The sequence below is a fragment of the Rhinopithecus roxellana genome, chromosome 10 (assembly GCF_007565055.1).
Source record: "Rhinopithecus roxellana isolate Shanxi Qingling chromosome 10, ASM756505v1, whole genome shotgun sequence".
In the NCBI taxonomy this organism is placed as follows: Eukaryota; Metazoa; Chordata; class Mammalia; order Primates; family Cercopithecidae; genus Rhinopithecus; species Rhinopithecus roxellana.
Window position 1 is genome coordinate 5670608 of NC_044558.1, and position 19299 is coordinate 5689906.

General features: G+C 46.4%; 1 protein-coding gene across 2 annotated transcripts in view; it reads right to left on the reverse strand.

Annotated features, from left to right (window-relative positions):
• The window catches only part of PRMT8 (protein arginine methyltransferase 8), a 208106-nt gene that overhangs the window by 15602 nt on the left and 173205 nt on the right, over positions 1-19299 (reverse strand). For both annotated transcript variants that reach the window (XM_010359170.2, XM_010359171.2), the window contains exons 5-7: positions 9749-9891; positions 9038-9125; positions 1537-1652 (exon numbers count right to left, since the gene is read on the reverse strand). In XM_010359170.2, the coding sequence (XP_010357472.1) occupies positions 1537-1652; positions 9038-9125; positions 9749-9891 (347 nt within the window). The remainder of the gene's footprint in view (positions 1-1536; positions 1653-9037; positions 9126-9748; positions 9892-19299) is intronic.

The following is a 19299-nucleotide window of genomic DNA, read 5'->3' on the forward strand; positions in this document are numbered from 1 at the left end:
ATAGTAGGCCAGCATGTTAGCAAGATGAGACTCAGGTGGGCTGATTTTTAAATTTAAAAATTAACCTGGGCTGGGCGTGGTGGCACATGCCTGTCATCCCAGCACTTGGGAAGCTGAAGTGGATGGATCACTTTAGCTCAGGAGTTTGAGACCAGCCTGGGCAACATGGCCAAACCCCATCACTACAAAAACAAAACAAAACAAAAAACAAAAACAAAACGAAACAAAAAACCATGCCTGGTGGCACGTAGCTGTAGTTTCAGCTACTCAGGAGGCTAAGACAGGAAGATCACCTGAGCCTCAGTGCGGCTGCAGTAAGCCATTATCACATCACTGCACATCAACCTGGGTGACAGGGAGAGACCCTGTCTCAAAAAAAAAATAGCTTGAGCTACATGAAACTGTTCAGTTAGTCAAGACTGCAGCGAGCTGTGATTGTGCCACTGCACTCCGGTCTGGGTGACAGAGTGAGATTCTGTCTCAAAAATTTTTTTTTGGCTTGAATTATATGAAATTGATGTCTCTCTTTATTTTAAAAAACTGTCAAATATCAATAGTTTTATATTGTTCAACATAATGTATTAGCATATATAATGCAAATGCATACAAAAAGGACTGGCAGAGGCAACCCAGCCCATGAGCAGTGGTTACCTTGGAGGAGGATGGGGCTGGAGGGAGGCAGAGGGCACCTTTCACCTTTACTCTAACTGGACATGTTTGAATTTTTAATAAAAAGCATGTACTAGGGATTGGTGTGGCAAAGATGCTGACCAGCTCTTCTTCATCTGCACTGAAGGAAGCCTTGGGAAAAGGTGTTTAGAGCAGGGATGTCTAGTCTTTTGGCTACCCTGGGTCACACTGGAAGAACTGTCTTGGGCCACACATAAAATACACTAACACTAACGATAGCTAATGAGCTAAAAAAAAATCCCACAAAAAAGTCTCATAATGTTTTAAGTTTACGAATTTGTGTTGGGTTGCATTCAAAGCCATCCTGGACCACATGAGGCCCAGAGGATGCAGGTTGGACACGCTTGGTTTAGAGCTTGTGCAAACAGGGACGCTCAGGAAGGGGCAGCTGGAAGCTCTATCTGGCAGGCCGCCGGGGCAGAGGTGTGCTTGGAGGCGGGAGCATGACGATGACTACACAGCATATTGAGGTCCTGGATTTCTTTCCTAAGAGAGATGTCTACCTCTGAATGGGCCAACGGCCCCAAACCTGAGCACGCTCTCCTCTTCCAGGTGTCCTCTCCTCCATGCCCCTCCCCTCCCTGCACCCCCACCCTCCTGCACGCCACCGGGGCCCCTGTGCTGGGGCCCTCCCTCATCCGTGCCACCATGGAGCCACTCTCTCAGTGGCTGTGTCCAGGCGGACTGACAGCTTTTGACTTGTGCTTCTGGAGCACCGCAGGCTCTGGCCAAGGCGGCCTTGCCTCACCAGGTGGGGGCTGTGCAGGAGCCGGCATTGCCTGGACTCCAGGGTGGCACACCGGGGCTCCCAGCACACCCAGGTCCACCCCGGATGAGTGTCCAGACCTTTATTAAACAGGCATTGGTCACCACTTGCTTTGGATCCACGATGTCCACTAGAGGTTCCTTCATGGCCACGTCCCGGATGCAGGTCATGTCAAAGCCGTAGACATTCTCCCACCCTGTGGGGAGCAGAGCAAGACGTGAAGGCAGGTGCAGGACCCCCAGAAGCTCACCCAACCCTCCTGAGTCCTGGAGCACAGCGTGCCTGAGAGCTGAGTGGCAGCTCGCGTTCCCTTGCATCAAAATTGAGGCAGAACTGCTCAGCTGGGGGCACTTTGCAATGTGCCAAATGCTCACCCCCATTTCCCATTTCGACCTTGGGAAAAGGTAAGTCCCACTTTGTTGTTAGGTAAACTAGAGCTGGGAGAGGCTGGGAAACTGCTCCAAGCTCCTACAGCTAGAGTGTGGCAGGGCAAAGGCTAGAACCCAGGCTAGCTGACTCTTCCTTTTCCTGTCCCCTCCCCAAGCCGGCAGCGTCTCCTATGAACTCCCTTATCTGTCTTCTACGTTCTTATTCCTATGCTGGCTCCAGCTGTTCTCCACACCTAGAAGACCTAGAAGGCCCATCTCTCTCCTTTTTCCTGTCCCCGTCCACTGAACCTTTAAGGCAGCACAGAGAATCATGGGCTCTTACAGCGAAATCAACTACAGTTGAAATTCCAGCACCACCACTTACTGGTCAGCCTTTGTACAAACGACCTAACCTCTCTGAACCTCAGTTTTCTCACCTGGGTGGGTCCAGGAGCATCTCTGCCTTCCTCATATGCCAAGATCCACCCCATTAGAAACTACCCCCAAGTGGAGTACAAACCCTCTCAGCCGTGCTCCTTGTCCTCTTTGGGCTACTCATAAGATACTTTGTTTGGGAGGGAGAAAGATTTAGGGGTTGGTGAGAAATTAATTCAAGTCTGATGACCCAGGATCACCCTTAATATGGTAATAATTGCTATTTTATTTATTTATTTATTTATTTATTTATTTATTTATTTATTTATTTTGAGACAAGTCTGGCTCCATCGCCCAGGCTAGAGTGCAGCGGCCCAATCTGGGCTCACTGCAACCTCCACCTCCCGGGTTTCAGTGATTCTCCTGCCTCAGCCTCCCAAGTAGCTGGGATTACTGGCACCCACCACCACGCCCGGCTAATTTTTATATTTTTAGTAGAGACCAGGTTTCGCCATGTTGGCCAGGCTGGTCTTGAACTCCTGACCTCAGGTGATCTGCCCGCCTCGGCCTCCCAAAGTGTTGGGATTACAGGCATGAGTCACCATGCCTGGCCAATAATTGCAATCATTGATTGATCATTCAGTCCAGGCTAGGTTTTTCATTTAATCTACCCAGCGACCACATGAGGATATTGCTATGCTACAGATAAGAAAACTGTGGCTGGCAGAAGCTGGCATCTGGCTCACGTATAATATCTGGCCCATGATCACACATCAGGGAAACAGAGGGGCGAGGGCTCAAGCCCAGCATGTCCCCTAAATCCTTCACCTGCCATGGCCCATCCATGACAGCAACCAGGAATGCAAGATTTCTCCCCCTACAGTGCAGAGAGGATGGCCCTAGCAGACGCTTTAGTTTCTGGGCACCTGAATCTCACTCATCTGTTTTCTCAATGGGTTTCAAAATACCTTGAAGTAGAAATGCTTTTCTCTAAAATCTTACAGGATTAAATTTTATTTTAAAACATTCATCAAACAAACAGGACCTTAGGGGATGTATGTTCCTGTGTGTGTTTAGGAGAGTGGGTGCGTGTGGCAGGACGTGTGAATGGTCAGTGACAGCTTGCTCCTTTGACTTGGATTCTTTTATAAGGCACACAGAGAGCTTCTTTCTTGGGAAAAGAAGGCAGAGAAAGTAATCCCAGAGGATGAGTGCTTGTGAAATTCCGGTTTGAGGAAAAGATGCCCATCGAATCCCATTAAATCACCCGAGGCTGGTGCCAAACTCCCAATTAAAACCTACTTTGTGGGGAGGAGGCTGCTTAGTTGGCAACAGGGCAGGTTTCAGAGAAGACTTCCCTCTAGAATGTGGAAATAGCTATCCACCCTCTGTGTATATGTATAGCTATCCATACACATAGTGTGTATCCACACACACACTGAAACACATTGCCTCCTGTGTCTTTCTCAAGAGACTCGCAGCTATGCACCTGCTCTTTCCTCCCTGGACTCTGCCTGGAGTTTGAGTTCACTGCTAGTGCTAAGCAAAAGCCTGAGAGTCAATGTGTGTAATGGTTAAATGCCTAGGCTTTGGAGTTCAAATCTGAGCTCTGCCACTTATTTGCTGTGTAGTCTTAGGCACAAATGTAACCTTTCTAAGCCTTGGTTTCTAAGGATTCTTTAAAATGGAAATGATGATAATGATGGTGATCCCGTAAGACCGTTATGAGGATTAAATGTGATAATATATGTAAAGTGCATAAGACAGTGCCTGGCACACAGAAAGCACTTGATACATAATAGTGATTATCATTATGTGGTTTGAGCTCTGGCTTTGCTGCCATGCAAGCTGTGTGGCCATGTGCAAATCAATCCTTTTTTCTGGGCTTACTTATAAAATAAGGATTTTGGTTCAGTGGTTCTGTGTTCTAGAATCACTTGGACCAGTTTTTAAAATGCAGACTCCAGGGCCCACGCCAGAACTGCTAAATCAGAATTTCCAGATTTGAGAGCCAGGGAGCTGGAGTTTTACAAATCTATACAGACAATTCCAACCAGTTTGGAAACCTGTGAGGTACATGATCTTTAGTGTCTTCAAGTCCCAACATGGTGATCTTAATGTCTCATGGCCTTTGTGAGACCTCTAAACGCTCCTGACCATACAACCTCTCCTGTATCCTCAACACCCATAGTACAGCATTTAGCACAGAATGGGCCCACAGATAATGTTTTTTGAATGGAGAGTCGTTCCCAAACATTTAATGCCTGCACTGCTTTGCAATGTCTGGTGTCTTAGTTACCTTTATATGGGTTAATTTGGGTCTCATCTCCTCAGCTGGACTGCCCCACCTTCAATCATTCAGAACACAGATCACCCAAGGCATGAGATGTTTTTCCTCCTTTCTGCTAGCCATTTAGTTCCCAGTAGCCCTTTTTACCAGACGTGGAGCAGAGATGGAGTAGGATACAAATCAATCACATTCATTATTTGCTGTAATTGTACACTGTATGCCAAGTAAGTGTATGTGGAGTAAGAGCCATTGGTCATCAAGAAATAAAATGATTATCTAGAAATTAAAAAATTTATCAGAGAGACCTGTGAAGCTTTTGTTAGTGGATGAAAACAGACTCCTGAAAAGGACTATCCTATGGCATAATGGATATAATTAAAGCAACAACACAGCCCAAATCTACTATTACTACAGACTGGATTGACTCACACCCTCATTCTAATAGCCTGGCAGAGGCAATGCTCTTTTCTGGGCATAGATGTGATTCACCTGTCTCTGCTGGTCCTTTGACTCTCAATGTCCAGCATTAATGAAAAATTATAAGACACAGGAAAAAGGGAAAAATATGACCTTTCATCAGAAGAAAAGATTACAGAACAAATTTAGAGATGCTCAGATGTTAGAATTATCCAACAAGATTTTAAAGTATCTATACTAAATATATTTAAAAAATATAGTGGAAAAGGTGGACAGTGTGTGTAAATGACTGGAGAATTTCATTAACGAGATGGAAACTTTTTCAAAAAGGCAATGGAGAGGCTAGAAATCAAAATAACAATGTAAGAAAAGAAGACTTTTTAAAATGAACTTATTAGCAGAATGAATATATCAGGAAATAACCAATGAAGTTGAAAACAGGGCAATAAAAATGATCCAAACTTAAACACAAAGAGAAAAAAAGAGTGAAAAAAATAGAGGATCCAAGCTTCGTGGGATAATATCAAATCATATTTCATATAATGGGAGTTCCTGAAGAAACGGAGAAAGATAATCAGGCAGAAAAAAAAATTGTAGAAATACCGGCTGAAATTTTTCTAAACTAACGAAACAATCCACAGACCCAAGAATTCCATGTAACCCCAAGCAGGATAAATAAAAAGAAAAATACACCTAGACACATCAGAATCAAACTGCAGAAAATCAATAAAGAGAGAAAAGCTCAAAAACAACCTGAGGAAAAAACATTAGGTACCAGGGGAGAAATGTGATTTCAGATTGGAGAGAACTGTAGCTGCCTCCTCCCTCACCACCCCAGCCCCAACCATCTGAGTTTCTCTGATGAGGCTAATGGGACTGCCTCAGAATGAGGTCAGAGAAAAATAGAACAAGTGCCAGCAGATGCTACTTACAGATTCTTCTCTGTGCAGAAGGGAAAGTGTTTACAATAGATTGACAGATTTTAGGCTCTCAGGAACAAAGTGGAATCCTTGCATAAAATGGGCTGGAGCCAGAGGAAACTCTGGATGTCATGAGTGGAAGTGAAGCCCACAGACAGCGACTGAGCCATCCAAGAGGGCTGCCCTTCAACCATCAAGCTGTAAGCACTGCCACCTCTGCATGAGCTCTTTCTTCCAGTCTTCCCATCAGCCAAGAAACGGGTGCCCATCTCTCTCATTCTCTACAGGGTACAGATTCATGCACTGGGTGCAATTCATGTATTGTGCATGAAATTGAATAGAATATCCACCAAGTTGCCTTCCATTTTGGAAATTCTGTGTATCTCCTTTATAGTAGAAAATGTTTGTAAAATGATTGCTCCTCTCTAAGAGTTAAATACTACACCTTGCACATCCCTCTGCTGGTTCTCCTCCCTCCCTCCCTCCCTCCCTCCCTCCCTCCCTCCTTCCTTCCTTCCTCCCTCCCTCCCTCCCTTCTTTCAACAATATTATGTATCATGAGCCTAGTATATGCCAGACATGCATCTCTCTCTCCACGTGGTCTCTATTCATTGGTGAGCAAATGGAGGGCGGGTTCTGCATTGTGCTCATTCTTACACTTCCACGTTGCTGTGTGTGGTTGAGAAAGAAGAAGAAAGGAGGAGAGGGAAGGGAGGGGGGGAGGGAAGGAAATAAAAGAAAAGGAAAGGAGAGGAAAGGAAAGAAAGCTCTCCCTCTAACAATTTACTTTCTGAAAGGGGCTGAACATGTCTCACTCTCCTGCCTCATTTCAAAATGTTTCCTTCTTAGCTGGTTCTTGAGCCAATAGAAAATTGCTTACAATTGTTGCCTTAGCAACCAGCAACCTTTGTGCTTTACTTCTGATTTAGAACTCATAGTAACCAAAATCTCCATGTATTTGAAATGAATTTGTAAGTGGGCTTGCTTCCTTTACCAAAAAAAAAAAAAAAAAAAAAAAAAGATTGTTTTTAAAAATGTAAATAGAAAACAGTATTTTAAATACATTTTAAGTGTCTGTTTCTTAGTGTTCTTTTGGGGTGGGGAGGAGGCTGGTATTTTTCAGAGACTCTAGAATAGGCACAAGAAAAGATGGTGCTAACTTTCAGATTGTTTTCCTTTTCCAGAAGGTATGAACACTGCAATGAGAATCAAAGAAATAAATCACATGATCTCCAGTCTGGGGCCAGTGCCTTAGGAGCCCCTGCCGGCCCCAGGCTGCCTCATTGCAATGTGCATACCTGCAGAGGCTCCGGACACAGGTATCTTTGTTGTGGAAACCATGAGAAAGTTTGTTAAAGAGGTGTACCTCAGGTTGGAGCTCAATAAATATTTAAGTGAACGTGAGAATGAAGAATGTACCTAGAAGTTTTCCTCCTCAAAACACTGTTCAGTACAATTGCACAGCAAGAACTCCAAAATGCAGCTCCAGGGCAAAATATGTCCTATTTATACATGCATTTGATCAACACTCACTGTTGAGTTGTGTCTGCAATCTTCCATGAGAGTACATCTGTCCTAGATTCTGAGCCACCAGGGGCTTGGCAGTCAGGCTCACTTGCCAGAGCCAGTGGCAGAAAGGGGCTTAGCTACGCAGGCAGAGACTAGATCCCATCTAGTCCCATTATGGGACCAAGAACTGTCATGTCCTTTAATATACGTCATCTCACTTAATCCTCATGACAAGTCTATGGGCTTGAGAAGATTATCCCTTAACTGAGGCTCAAAAGATATTAGATAATTTGCTCAAGGTTACCCAGTTAGGAAATGGCAAAGCCAAGATTTAAACCCAGGTCTGGCAGTGTGCAAAGTGTTTAACCTGGGCCCCCTTACCTCTCACTGGCCTCATTTGGTATTCTGCCTCCTTCCCCCAGGAGGTCAAATAGTAGAAATCACACCAGATTGGCTGGAGGCAGACAGAAACCAGAGAGGGTTTCTAGGGCACAGAGCTTCAAACAGCTGTCCCACTTTTGTCTTCTTCTGAACCTGGCTCTGAACTTCGCACTTTGATTTTATGCTTTCAGAAAGGGATGAACCCACACAAATACACACAACCATAGCAGAGTCCAGCTGAGTTTTCGTCAGTGCCACTGACGATTAGATTGTTTAAATCTATGGAGCCTCAATTTGTTGAACTGTAGATAGAGTCTTAGCCTCTTGGAGGCATTTATTCTTCTGTTCAATCTGTGAGCCCCTCCACCGTAATCTGCCAAATAGGAATGGACCACCCTGTTGGGGCAGGAGCCCCAGATGTGCCCAGTCTGATGGATAGGTTGGAGCTTCTGCCTCTTGCTTTAACTGGGAGTTTTGGGGGTTTGCCTGTTTGAGGGGCGCTTTTCTCCTTTGTTGTATTTGGTTCTGGTTGAGGAGACACAGCCATGTCCAACTTTCCAAAAACATGTTTGGTGTAATCTCATAAGGATCAGGCCTGTGTCACAGAGAAGTGTTACCCTTGACGAGAAATAGGAAAACAGCCCTTTTCAGTCCAGGTTTTTTGGCTTTATCATTCTCGGTGAACCACACGCTCCTAGCTGATAAGGCACTAAGAATACACATTTAGCTATGAGCCCCTGCCTTGTGCACACATGCACATGCACACTCGCCTTTTGTCTGATTGTTCAAAGCAAAATCTCCACTCTTTCCCACCCCCTTTGCTATCTATTCCTCAAAAGAACCTCACATCATATGTATTTGAATATGAAGGAGAATCAATATTATTTTGATAAGTTTGAGTGGAATGAAGGCAGGATTCGAAACAATTGGCCTGGCAAGAGACCTGCCACTTCTGACCCCTGCGGTGGACTTCTGGGCTAACGGAATCTTCACAGGTTTCAAGCCACTTGCCCTGCTAATCTCTGCAAAAACTCAGCTTCTGCTGCCTCCGTCCAATTTTTAATTCACATTGCATTCATCCTTTCACCCAGGACATTTCTCTCATCCCAGCCATATGGCTTATTTTCTCTCGGTAAACCTCGCACCCTTGGGACTAGATAGAAACATTTAGAAAGCAGACTCCAGAAAGGGTCCCAGATAAGCTCCTCCTCAGGGACAGCAATGGTGTTCATGTCACTGCCTGCTCATCTCCGGCCCACTGGAGTGCCTCCCACCCCAACTGTGCGGTGGAAGTCCACAGGAGAAGCAAGAGGGGACTTACAGTGGATTTTGAAGTCCTTGTACTGTCTGTCTTCAATCGCTACCACGTACAAAGCTGCCCGGTCTGGAAACATAAGCCCTCCAGGTTTCTGTTGATGAATTGTGGGGAAATGGGTCTCGTAATCTATTCACCTGACAAAGACATCACATTTTGAACTGCACATAGAGTCACCAGACAAGCACCCCCTTGCCAGCCTCTCTCATGCAGTGGACTGCCACCTTGTCTGGGGTGAGGGCTAGGACAGCAATGCTCAATTTTTATTTTGGAGCAAGGAGAATTTAAGGGACCTGGATAGAGTCAATGGGACAAGTGAGGTGGGGTGAAGGTAAACCCAGTGAGGAGCAGTGAGAGATGTTATGACTTTGGCCTCCGGAAGCCCAGATGACTAGCACACCTGGCTCTGGCAGCCATGCAAGTCCTAAGTACTTCTTGACCAAAATGGACCTTTAACTTGGGAGAATGGATGTCTATTATTGCAAAAGAGGCCGAGGTGAGACCCACAGAAGTCCACTCTGATGGTTACACATGCTGGACCCAAGACGACCATTCTAGTCCCTGATACAGATCTGCTCTAAAGAGACGGGCCTGGGGCAGTGACCTCCTAGCCTTAGTCTTCTCTGAAGTCCTCGTATGCCCCCTAGGCTGCAGGCCTTGGGTAGAGCAGCAGGACAGCCAGCCGACCAATGCAGGAACAGCATGCAGGACACTTACCAGCCACTTGTCCCTGGCAAAGATCACTGTGTTGAGCATGGACTCATAGAACAGACAGTAGCCCATCCACTCGCTGATGATGATGTCCACCTTCTCCACAGGCAGCTCCACCTCTTCCACTTTACCCTTAAATATGGTGATGACTGGAAAATAAGAACGCCAGGGCCATGCTTTGCAAGGACCCCACCCAGGAACCACAAGCACCTCACTTCAGGGCCACATCTCCAGATTTCAGCCCTATTCCGATTCTGCTTTTAGGATGTGACGTAGCTCACCCTTCACCAAGCTAGTTTATACCAACATAATTGAAAACTACCTGCACGTTTTCCCTGTAAAATAAATCGAGCCATTACTATGTGCCTGGCATAGCACTAAGCCCGTTACATGCACAGTATCACATCATCCTTCCAGCAGCCCTGTGAGGTAAGCACATTACAGTTGACCCTTAACAACTCGGGTTTGAACTGCACAGGTCCACTAATACACAGATTTTTATTTTTTTTTTAATTTACACCAGTGTGCCTGCCTCCCCTTCCACCTCTTCCACCTTGGTCACCTCTGTCACTCCTGAGACAGCAAGGCCAGCCCTTCCTCTCCCTCCTCCTCAGCCTATTCTATGTGAAGGCAATGAGGACAGAGACCTTCATGCTGATCCACCTCCACTCAATGAGTAGTAAATATATTTCCTCTTCCTTAGGATTTTCCTAACAATTTTCTTTTCTCTGGCTTACTTTATGAGAAGAATATAGTCTATAATACATATACCAGATATATGTTAATTTTTTTTTTTTTTTTTTTTTTTTTTTGAGACTGAGTTTCACTCGTTTCCCAGGCTGGAGTACAATGGCAAGATCTTGACTTACCACAACCTCCGCCTCCCAGGTTCAAGCGATTCTCCTGCCTCAGCCTCCCAAGTAGCTGGGATTATAGGCATGTGCCACCATGCCCGACTAGTTTTGTATTTTTGGTAGAGATGGGGTTTCATCATGTTGGCCAGGGTGGTCTCAAACTCCTGACCTCAGGTGATCTACCCGCCTTGGCCTCCCAAAGTGCTGGGATTACAGGCATGAGCCACCACACCCAGCCAATATGTGTTAACTGACTATGTTATCAGCAAGACTGCTGGTCAACAGTAGGCTGATAGTAGCTTAGTTTTGTGGGAGTCAAAAATTATGCTTGGATTTTCAACTGTGTGGGGGATTGGCACCCCTAACCCCTGTGGTGTTCAGGGTCAACTGTTACTTTTGTTTACAACTAAGGATGAGTAGCAGTAGTGGAAACAGAGCCCAGATCTGATATGACATGACTCTAAAACTCTTCTCAAGGCCCCCATCCTATGTTAGGTTACTGTGACAATTCAAACCCAAAGAAAGCATAGATGCCTCCTCTATTGCTTTTGCTTCTGTTCACAGCCAGGCTCAGTACCAAATGGGTGCCCTTCTAGTGTTTGTGAGGGTGGCAATTAATATTTTGATGAGAGCATGGGCTCTGCAGTCCGGGAAACCTAGGTTTAAGAGCCAGATCTTCTCACCATCAGCTGTATGACTTTAGACAAGTAACTTGATCTAACCAAACTCCAATTCCCTAGTGAAGAACCAGGAAAAGCAATATCTATTTAGAGAGTGATTGTATTGATTAAATGAAATAACACATGTGGAGTGCCAGGCCCACAGCTGAAGCTCAACAGAAGGTGGAGATCATCTGACAGATTCCTGCTTGTTGATCCACAGATGGAGAGGGGAAGCAGATAGGGCCAGGATCAAAGCCCCTGTCCCCGTGGCTTCTGCTTATGAATTACCTCCAAGAGCTTCCGTTTCCTCTGTGGGAGGAGACGCTTTTAGTTGAGTTTTTGATCAACTGACATAAACATATACAAAATTTTGAGGTCCCTTTTTGTATTCGTTGCTGTAAAGATCTGAGCAAGCTAGTTTCAAGACCACTGTGAAATTGGCAGGCCGATGTACTGGTCGGCTTGTTCTTCCTGAACTTTTCCTTTGAAAGGTTACATATATTCATGCTCTGAAACTCTCATTCTCCAATATCCTCTGAAAAAAAAACCTCACGCCATGCCCCAGCTTTGCTGGGAAAAATGGACAGTGGCCTGTACTTAGGAGTAAAAATCAAAAGAACCACATCTGCTTAGAATCTGAGCTTCATGAAAATTAATTTGGACTGCAGGCTCCTGGATGGCAAAGGGCACAACATTTGCTGGCTTTACTTAGTGTCTTCACAGTGAATAATGCAGGTGATGGAGTGTCCAGTAGCAGCTTCTGATGACAGTTTACTCTCCACTATGTGGTATTTAATCAAGCTTTAATCGGATACAGCCTGCTCTACAAGGAGTAAGGTACTTTGTACACGTGCATTGACCCTGATCACTCTGCAGTGAGGCTCAGGCTTGTGTGGCCCTCCTGACTGGTTACTGCTCATCAGCCGCTACCATTAACAAGTAGGAGCAGGAAGAGCTATTCTCCAAAAGGTCTGGAGGGAGTGGGAGGGGTAGGTGTTAAAGTTTCTCTGGGCCTCAGAGACCCCAGTGCAGGAACTCAACTGAGAGCAGGGCCCAGGCCGCACTAAGAAAATTCAGAGGGGGGCAAAGTAAAGGATTTTTAAACATGCAAACATTGTGCCTAATTTACTTCTTATTTTGAAAGAGAACTGACAAATAGATGCATGACTCACCTGCCGAATCATTTGCATGCAAAGCCTGCCTTGTCTTAGTTTTGTAAACTTAAAAATTGTCTTTAATGGCCTCCCTTATTTTTTTTTTCTTTGCACGTTTCTTGAAGGTTCTTCCCTAATGTCTGCCTGTGTCTGTGTGGCTATGGGTCAGGTCCTCCTCCTGCATTTATATCATGACCTCCCTGCAGCCCCGGAAGATGTTTTCTCCTGCCTCTGGGACCTCATGACCTCCACCCTGAGTGTTTAGAACAAGGCTCCATCCATGACAGGTTTTTAGGACAGGACTCCATTAGGAGCTGCAGGAAACAGACAGGCAGTAATCCATTATCTAGTCTAACAACAGGTACGTGTGAAATATTCCTCGGGTGTCCCCCAAAGAGAGTTACTGCTGCTCATGTTCTCTGTGTTAGCCCTCTTATCCATTAGTTGCTGTATCCTCATCAATATGGATTACAAGAGATGATTGATAGATGGATAGATGATATAGAAGACAGATGAATGATAGATACAGTGGGTCACAGAATAGCAAAAATCACAATCTCTGCTTGCAAAAAGGCAGGAGGAATCAGTTAACCCTATAAAATGCTCAACAGTCTGGACTTCTGTTCTCTTAGCATCACCCTTCTACATCTATTCAAGTGCAAACATTTCTCAGTGTGGACATGGCCCCACAGTTGCCTTGGTGAGGAGATGAGCCCTTTGTCAAAGGAAAAGGAGATATCTCCCTTCAATCCAGTGCTGGACTGGCTTTCAGACTCCAATTATTCCCTTTCTCCGGTGCTTTTGTGCTCAACCTGCACAGCTTTATGCTGGAATCCTAAAAGGCAGCAACTTATGCTCTTTTTCCAGCTGACAGCTAATCTCGATCAACTATCTCCTCTCTTTTATTTTCCTCATTAGGAAAATAAAAAAGAAGGGAGGTTGAATCTGAAATTCTTTGCAGTGTCAGAAAGCTGTGGTTCTTCAAATATGTACTGAACACTTGCTCTGTGTGAGGCATTCTGCAAGATTCAGTGGTGGAGACAGCTGGCATCAATAAAAAGATGGTGCCCGTGAGTTCCAGTGTGACTGTCATTTTCAACACTTCCTGGGTCCTTTTATTTTTATTTTTAAGAGGTCACATTGTTTCTGTGCAGCCAAATACAACAGTCCAGCTGAATCACCATGGATATTCTTCCTGTAGTCTGTAGTCACCACCAGCAACCGCTTAAACTTCCAGATTCAATTTCCAAATCTACAAAATGCTACCTCTCATGTTGGGGCTTATGCCAACTCACTAGGGGCTATTGGCCAACATAGGGCATTAGGCTGGCTCAAGGAACTGTGTGGGCACACACAGCAGCAGTCTTCCCTTCTCCTCCATGCAAAGGATTTTCAAGGGGGTCTAAGCTGTTGATATTAAGATTCTGAGCAGCCATAGGCTGCAGAGCTCCATGCCCAATCTGGACCCCACGTCACTCAAACTGCCTCAGCTCAAGGTTGCATTGAGGTCACTGTCCGGATCCATGTTTTTATTCCATAAGGATGATGGAAAGTTTGTTCAACGAACTGTGACAGGACCCTGGCTGGTAAATTTTAGAATGATTAATCATACCTAAATGCACAACGGGGAGCAATAGACTCTAAATTGGGAAAATTTCCCCTATAGCTTCAAGTTTGTAAATTAGACATCCAGGATTTTTTTTTTTTTTTTTTTTTTTTTTTTTGAGACGGAGTCTCGCTCTGTCGCCCGGGCTGGAGTGCAGTGGCCGGATCTCAGCTCACTGCAAGCTCCGCCTCCCGGGTTCACGCCATTCTCCTGCCTCAGCCTCCCGAGTAGCTGGGACTACAGGCGCCTGCCACCTCGCCTGGCTAATTTTTTTTTTTTTTTTTGTATTTTTTAGTAGAGACGGGGTTTCACTGTGTTAGCCAGGATGGTCTCGATCTCCTGACCTCGTGATCCACCCGTCTCGGCCTCCCAAAGTGCTGGGATTACAGGCTTGAGCCACCGTGCCCGGCCGACATCCAGGATTTTTAAAAATGGTTTTGAGTGAAATTTTTTTTTTTCTTTGTGATGTGAGTGGTTCTTACAGAATTCTAGTCATTCTCATTAATGGTCATTTTTGTTTTTAAACAAATCAGGCCAGCTCAACCTCATTTGAGCCTCCAGCGTGTCCATCAGGGTCAGCTGGCGCCCGTAGGATCTGAAGTGAGTGATCATTTTTAGGGTCCTCACAGATCCTGTCCCACAGAAGAGGAGGAAAGAGGGTCATGTGCATGGGAACAGGGAACATATTATGAGCCTGTGAAGCCCCCTGACCCCCCCGCCAGCCCCACTGTAGCAAAGCCCCTCGCTCGCCCTCCCCATTCCCTTGGTCCTGGCTCACACACCTATTTTGGTGACACCCACGCTTGCTGCCTTGCACCTGCGGAGGGCCCAGCTCACCTCCAGCGTATGCATTCCTTCTCTTCATTGTCTATTTTAGCTTCCTATTTCCAGGATATAGTGGAGCACTTGACTCCTCACAAACATTCAAAGTCATTACTGAATGAACGGATGGATGAATGAGCAATTAAAAAAAAAAGGGCATCGGGTTAAGAGACAAAAGATATTCAAACTAGTCCTAATTGTGACAGTAAAAAATTACTAGCATTTGAATAGCAGCTTGCAGAGTGATTTTCCGTGTGTTACTTCAGTAATCCTCCTAGGAACTTGTGTGTTTAGTTTTGTTATTCTTTTAGCCTAAGGAGAGAACTGGAGTTTAGAGAAGTCAGGTTGAACCTAGGCCTGTTGCGCACGTTTGTGCCTCCCTGTGGTTCCTTTCCTCACCCGGCAAATCAGTGTACCTCTGACCTCCCTACCGCCTGGGATTCTTATGGACACGGAGCAACTCCTTGGGATGTTGAGAGAAAAGAAATCAGAGAAGGCAAAGGACTGACCTACCCTTCTCCTGCAGCTGGTCAGGTTGGTTGGCAGCCTGAGGGGAGATCCAGCCATGGAGAACAGCCAGGGTGGGTCCAGATCCTATCAATCTCCCTTGATGTCAGCCTCTGCCTTGCCCCACTACCCTCTCCTTCTCCGGGACCCTGGTGCATGGATAAGCCTCTCTCCCGAGGTCAGAACCTGCCCATTCTGAAGCCCATGGTGATGGGGAAAAGGATGTCCGTATCTCTACCCTCAATGTCTGGTGGGACTGGGACTATGTCCTGCAGCAAACTGACCCTGTTGCCGGAGTGGCATAAGGGAGCCTTGGGTGTCATGGATCCTCAGTGTGGTCGCTTCCACAATATAGTACCCCTCTCCCTGCCCAAATCCCCCATTCACCCAAGAACGTGGGACTCGAGGATCTGCCTTGTCCCCACTGTGTCATCAGCCTGGCCTCATGTTCAGCCTCCTGTTCCGGCTCCCTTGAGGGCTCAGGGCTCAGTGTACTTGGCTGGAGCTCTAAAGCCCTGCTAGCTTTGCCAGAGCCATTCCCTAGCCAGAGACCCTGCCTGGTTTCTCTCCTCTCTGAGGCAGTGGCTGGAGTACTCCATTAATCAGAACAATACCAGGACTCCTCCCATCCCAAACCATCACCCACCACTTAGAACAACACCTGTGGTCCAGCCTGGCAGGTACCCGACACCATGGCCACAGGCAGATGATCACGTGGGCTTGGCCGAAGGGGATCAGGGGTTATCAAGAATGCACTGGTACTGGGTAAAGTGGGTGACGTCCACGGGAATGTAAAGGGCAACCAAAGCTTCGCCAGGGCTCAGGTATTCAGAAAACCATTCCAGGTTTCTCTACCTGGAATGGTTTCACTCTCTCCCTGCAGCAGAAGCCTCCATGGGACAGAAAGTATCTCCCACCTGAGGGAATGTGTACAGGCGGGTAAAACACTCTTCCCACTGCTCTCAGCATGGCCCTATCTTCACCTTTAGGTCTCCAGAAGGGAAAACAAAACAGCTCTGGTTTGTAGCACCTGCCCGTGTCCTTGGTGTAAATACTTCCACTACAGACGATTTCAAGTTAATGCCACAGATGATGCCATTCAAGGCAGAGTTGAGAAGAGTTGAGTGCGTGCACTCGGCTCTTGGCAGGCAGCACGTGATAGCCAGCACATCCACCCCATTGGAAAAGGCACATCCCCATTTTCTCAATGACTCCATGCTGTTTTTTTTCTAAGCACTTTCACAATTTGTGATTATGTCGTGATTCTGTTTGTTCGCTTGCCTTCACGTCTGTCTCCTCCCTGAGACTGAAAGCTTTATGAGAGCAAAGATTTTGTCTGTGCTAGTCACACCACAAACACAGGACCCAGTACGTGGCTCAATAATACTCCAAAGGGGGAATCCATGAAACTCACTTCGGAGATTAGTAATGGGTTGTTTCTTGAGCAGTTAGGGAAGGAAGTAGCAGTTGCCAGCAGTCACTAGTACAGGCTCATTAAAAATAATTACGTATGATTGGTGTCATTTCTTTTTTTGACATGGTTATTAGTCAAGTTAATAAACGGAATAATCGTAACAACTGCTAACGTTTATCTGTTACTTAGTGCCTACCGGATGCTGTTGTGCTTTATACAGCGGTGTGCTGGTGCTACTTAACAACTGGCTCTCCAGGAGGCAGAAGCCCTGGTTTGTCGCCTTTGCTGATTTCTGTGGTATAAACACTTCCACCATGGCCAGTGACAGCATCCATTCTGCAGATTGACTGAAACTTTCACAGTCAGCTCTCAGGATCCTGTCGGGGGCTGGCTCCAGAGTGCCACAGTTATACCAACAGCAACTAGGCAATCCCGACAGTGGCCCTGGGAGGTATGAACCACTATTCCCATCTCATAGATGAGGAAATTAAGGCACGTAAACTAAGTCATCCAAGAGCACAGCCTACTTCCGGCAGAGCTGGGTGTGAGTCAGAAAGTTTGACTCCAGAGCCCACGCTTGCAGGATGTCACGTGGGACTTCACCCAGGACGTTGACAAGGCCCCACCGCCATGGCATCCTAAGAGAGAAGATGACAAAGTACTGTGTGGATTCATGAGTTGGCTGCATGACCCTATTCCAAAGAACTGGTTAAGAGCCTAGTGTAGGCCGGGCGCAGTGGCTCAAGCCTGTAATCCCAGCACTTTGGGAGGCTGAGACAGAGGGATCACGAAGTCAGGAGATCGAGACCATCCTGGCTAACACGGTGAAACCCCGTCTCTACTAAAAAAATACAAAAAACTAGCCGGGCGAGGTGGCGGGCGCCTGTAGTCCCAGCTACTCGGGAGGCTGAGGCAGGAGAATGGCGTAAACCCGGGAGGCGGAGCTTGCAGTGAGCTGAGATCCGGCCACTGCACTCCAGCCTGGGCGACAGAGCGAGACTCCGTCTCCAAAAAAAAAAAAAAAAAAAAAAAAAAAAGAGCCTAGTGTAGAGCAGCCTACAGGAGCTTCCACCCTCACCACAGGACACCCACCACAAAGCCAACAGCAATGACTCCCAGGAGAGTGATCATCTGTAGGGCATCTTAGTCATTTGTGATAGAAGACCAACTCTAACAACATGGTGTTGAATACGAATAAAAACATGTGACTCTCAGTGTGGATTGATTCAAAACATCCACCAACCAGATATAGGTTAGGAGGTATCACTTGGCAGCAGTGTGTGGACAGACAACAGATTGTAGTTGATCTACAGCTAGGAACAGTGTGATATGGTGTTTTCCACAACTGCTGGCAGGCAGAAACTGGAGCTGCATGACCACACGTGCAGCATCTGGGCCCCTCCCATGGACTGGCTGTGTTTATTTCTTAGCACGACCCTCTGTTGGTGAAAGAGATGCTAAAACATGGCCAGAGGAGAATGCTCCAACCACAGCCCTCCTGAGCAAAAGGGGAAGGAACTGGGGATGTGTAGCAGTTATGGAATTCCCACCAGGTGAATCATCCCAGGACTGGGTGGTTGCAAAGCACACAGGATTACTGTCAGAGCACCGAACCTATTGTCACCTATATAAGGCTGGGAGTGTGTGGCCAAGAATCATCAAGGTGTAGAGCATTACACCTGAAATCACCTGTAGCTGACATTTGAGCACCTACTGTGTGTGAGGTCCTATATCAGGCACTTGACCTCCACAATCCCTAAGCCCCTCATAACCCTACAAGCTGTGCACTGGTCTATCTCCTCTAAAGGAGCAAAAAGAGGCTCAGAAAGGGGAAGTGATTTGACAAAGTCCTCTCTACCATTAAGTTGCGGAGGCCCAGCTGTCCCTTGCCACTGCCTCGTGTCAGGCTACCTTAAAGTCTCTTCTAGCTAGGACATTTATGCTTTAGGTCATGCAAAAGTAGGAAAAGGACAAGGAAGAGGGCATGCTTTTTTCCTTGAATTTTCTGGGAAGTAAACGGGTTATACATTTTTTGTTTCTAGAGTTATGCCAATGCAATCAACCTCTGACCTCCTATGTCAACCTTCGCAAATGGATCTACCTTTGTCAGCATCTTGGCAGCCCACTGGTTTCCTTATCAGATGGAGAGGAAATAATAGTCGTTAGTGCTGAAGTCAAAGAGGAGTCACTGAAGCGTGCGTGTGGGCCACACATGTGGAAGAAGCCATGTGAAGGCTGCGTGCCTGCTGCAGGTGGCTTCCTGTGGGTGTGTGTCTACATGTGAATAACTTCATCACAGGAGCCGTACGGAGGTGGAGAGGGAGAGAGGCTGATTGCTTCTGGGAAGCAGGTATTCTATGCCCCGTGTTGTTATTTATGTCTCTACACCTACGCTCCTGAGACCCACATGGCTGGCTGTTGCAGCATTTCAAAAGCATTTCCATGGAAGCGTCCGTGTAGCCAAGCTGTCCTCCTCTGAGTACACACCCGCTGCTGGGAGCGGGTGCAGCAGCCAGGGCTCTGGGTGGCCTTGCTGGC